At 50.9% G+C, this 3317-nt stretch overlaps 1 protein-coding gene across 1 annotated transcript in view; it reads right to left on the reverse strand.

The window, feature by feature from the left end:
* Positions 1-2670: 2670 nt before the first annotated feature.
* CUNH20orf85 (chromosome unknown C20orf85 homolog) overlaps positions 2671-3317 on the reverse strand; it is a 7695-nt gene continuing 7048 nt past the window's right edge. Inside the window, exon 4 of the mRNA XM_028769511.1 lies at positions 2671-2829. Within this exon, the coding sequence (XP_028625344.1) occupies positions 2671-2829 (159 nt within the window). The remainder of the gene's footprint in view (positions 2830-3317) is intronic.

The following is a 3317-nucleotide window of genomic DNA, read 5'->3' on the forward strand; positions in this document are numbered from 1 at the left end:
CCATTGGATCTCCAGCCCCAGATGCAATTCCATCTGGCTTTGTGGGTTTTTTGTTTTTGTTTTTGTTATTTTTTGTTGCTCAGTGGCTGTGGGGCACATAGACATCAAGAAGGCCACTCCCAGATGCAGCTTTTGATTAAGAATTAGAACAAATATCTCCTGTCCTGGGAAGGCTATCCCCACTAAGGCGTGCACTGCCTCATGTATGGAAATCAATGGAAATATGACCCTCGATCTGCTGAAGGGGAGACAGGACAAGCTGGTGCTCCTCGAGCCTCCTGCCTTCACTGTGTGTTCATCTGATCACAGGAAGGGACGTGTGCTTCTATCACAGGCAGATAGATGTCTTGCCTGAAGAACTGGCTGAGGTGCCAAAACACTGGAGGGGGGGGGGGGGGGGGCAGGCTTGGCCAAGCATTTGATTATTTAGTCCACATCAGGCTGAGTGTCTGGAGGCTGGGGACATCTCCAGAGCCAAATGGACCACAGGACTGCTTCCCCCAGAGACAGCTGGGTCGGGAGACAGAAGGTTGTGGACCAGGAAGGCAGTGAGGGAAGTGGTGTGCCAGAGGCACAAGATGGCAGCCTGAATTTAGAGTTGTGTCACTGAGGATGGCAAAGATCTAGAGTCAAGGTTGAAGTGGCATGTTCCCTTTGAAGATGGAGGGTGTGGCAGCTTCCTCTGGTGGGTTGCTGGTAAGTTCTAGCCATTTTTGGCTTAGAGATGTTCTCTCCCAATTTCTGAGGTTACCTGGGTGTAATGCAACTTGTGCGTGTGTGCATGTGTGCGCGTGTGTGTGTGTGTGTGTGTGTGTGTGTGTGTGTGTGTGTGTTGTGTGTGTGTATTCTCTTCAGGAGGCTCCGAAACCCGGGATGAGCTCATCTTAGTTTAGCTAGCTGCATTTGCAATGACTTTATTTTTAGTTAAGTGCATGTTTGAAGGAACTGAAGGCTTTGACAAATCTTTTTTGAGGGTGAGGCGTGGTTCAACCTCCTAGTTGGACCCTTAATTTTCTCAGGCCTAAGAAGCCGTGATGTTTCCAGCTGTAGCTCTGGTACACATGGTGAATGATGACCCATGGTTGCCATACTCAGAGGTGGGTTCACTACCCCAAAGGGCTGTGCTCTTGGGAAACCTCCCCTCGAGGCTGGGAAGCTCATGAAATATACATTGGAGAAAACATGTGCAAAGGCAGAGCAATTTCACCAGGAGCCCCAGTGTGGTTTCTGTCAGAGGCTTGGCTCTAGCTTTGAGAGGCTGGCTCTGGAGGGTCAGCACTTTGGAGGACAGATAGCTGCTGGCTCAAATCTCTGTCTGGAGGCTCTCAGAGAGAAGAGAGTCCCTACATGGCAGAAGATTGTCTGCTTGGCTCCTGGGGTTGGGAGGCTGCCAGCCATGAGCGTAATGGAGATGCTCCAGACACTGATGGAATTCTGTCCCTTGGTGACTGGTGCCCAGCAGCCATGAAATCTGTTTTTGAGGGTGGTAGAGGGGTGTGGCCCATGTTGAGGATTGGCAGAGGTCTTGGAATCTCTCTAAGAGGAGAGACTTCAGCAATGACTCCACCAAATGAAAGTTCTCCCAGCCTCTCAGCCAGTCATGGAAGAGTCCTTCCTGCTCACAGTGCACGTGAGGAAGACACGTGTCTCACTGTGGAACAGACGATGGACCATCAGGATAGAATACCAGGTTTGGGGCTATGGCTGAGTGTTTGCCTAGCATGCAGGAGGCTCCGGGGTTTGCCCTCAGAACTGCATAAACCTGGTGTGATATTTTATGTCTGTTATCCTAGCACTCGGGGGAGGTAGAGGCAGGAGGATCAGAAATTCAAGGTCATCTTCAGCTGTCTATTGGTTTCATGCCAATCTAAATTCCACAAGCCCTACTTGGGGACACCAGAAGCGGCTCCCACAGTGCTCCCGAGTGCTGCCTGGCACAGTTCTGAGAATGCAGCTCAGGACATCTTGTCACCTGATGTTTTTCCTCTTTGGCCACAGGGAACCCCTCTCCGACCTGGAAGACCAGGTGCAAAGTTGCAGAATTGAGCAGGGTGAGGGAGAGAGAAACTTCCAGTGGAGGGGCAGGTGTCCACAGGGTGGGAATGGCCAGGACATCAGACGGGGTAGGTGTGCTTAGGGAACTCAGGACGGGACTTTGGGAAATCCACTTGGCGGCCCTGGCCTGCTTTCTGCACTTGAAGCATCTCACCTAGGAGGCTCGAGTGATCACGTTCCCTCTGAAGAGCAGCTGGGTGTCTGGACACAGCAACCCCACTGGCAAGAGGAGGATGAGAGAGGTTTGCGCAGGACCTTCCTGGGGACTGAGCACAGGGGCGTGTAAACATGCTAGCCTGTTATGCAAACCATCCACCAACTGAACCGCAGCCCCAGCCATGGGCAGGTGTGCCTGGAGTTAACATCACTATTGCTCTACGAAGCCATGGTTAGGAATTCCCACAGAATCAACAAATAGACAGAAAAGCAAATAAACCAGGGTATTTATTTTTACTTTACATTAGCCAAGAATGCCAGGAGCACCAACAAATGGCAATGCCCATGGCAAACTGTTGTTCTTCAAAACATCCCTTGGGCAGAGGTATGGGGAACTGTCCTCAGGGCTGATTGCCCAGGCACAGCACACACCCTGCCGGAGGCAGACGCTGGTGGTGCTCAGTGCACGCCTTGCTTGGGCCAGCACAGTTCTCGGGCGTAAGCCCCTTTGCAGCTGCGGATGTCTGAGTACTGCTCCAAGCAGTACAGGGCTGGCATCCCAGATCGCCATCCGATGAAGCCCTGGGTGGTTTTTGGGACTGGGGGCGATGGGAGAATCTGAAGAAGAAATGAAAGGAGTTAGTCAACAGGGAAGATTCCTTCCTGCCCACGTGCCGATAGGAAGAAGACAAAAATCTCATTGCAGGGCAAATGACCACACATGCCATAGGAGTGTCTACGGGTGCCTTGGTACCAGTGAAGCCTAGTGTGGAGAAGACAGAAAAGCCAATTTTAAGCAGTGTGTGATGAAATAACCACTTTCTCACCAGCCAGAGTTAGAGGTGTGTGAATGTGTATGTGTGTGTATGCATGTGGAGGTGCATGTGTGTATGTGTGTGCATGTGTATATATGTGCATGTGTGAGTGTATGCATATGTATGTGTGCATGTGTCTGTATGTGCATACATGTGCATGTATGTCCGTGTGTGTGCATGTATGTATGTATGTGTGGTATGTGCGTGTTTGTGTGTGTCTATGTGTGTGCATGTGTATATCTGGGTGTGTGCATGTGTCTGTCTGTCTGTGCATGCATGTGCATGTGTGTA

Source organism: Grammomys surdaster, unplaced genomic scaffold, assembly GCF_004785775.1.
Source record: "Grammomys surdaster isolate TR1022 unplaced genomic scaffold, NIH_TR_1.0 193, whole genome shotgun sequence".
NCBI lineage: Eukaryota > Metazoa > Chordata > Mammalia > Rodentia > Muridae > Grammomys > Grammomys surdaster.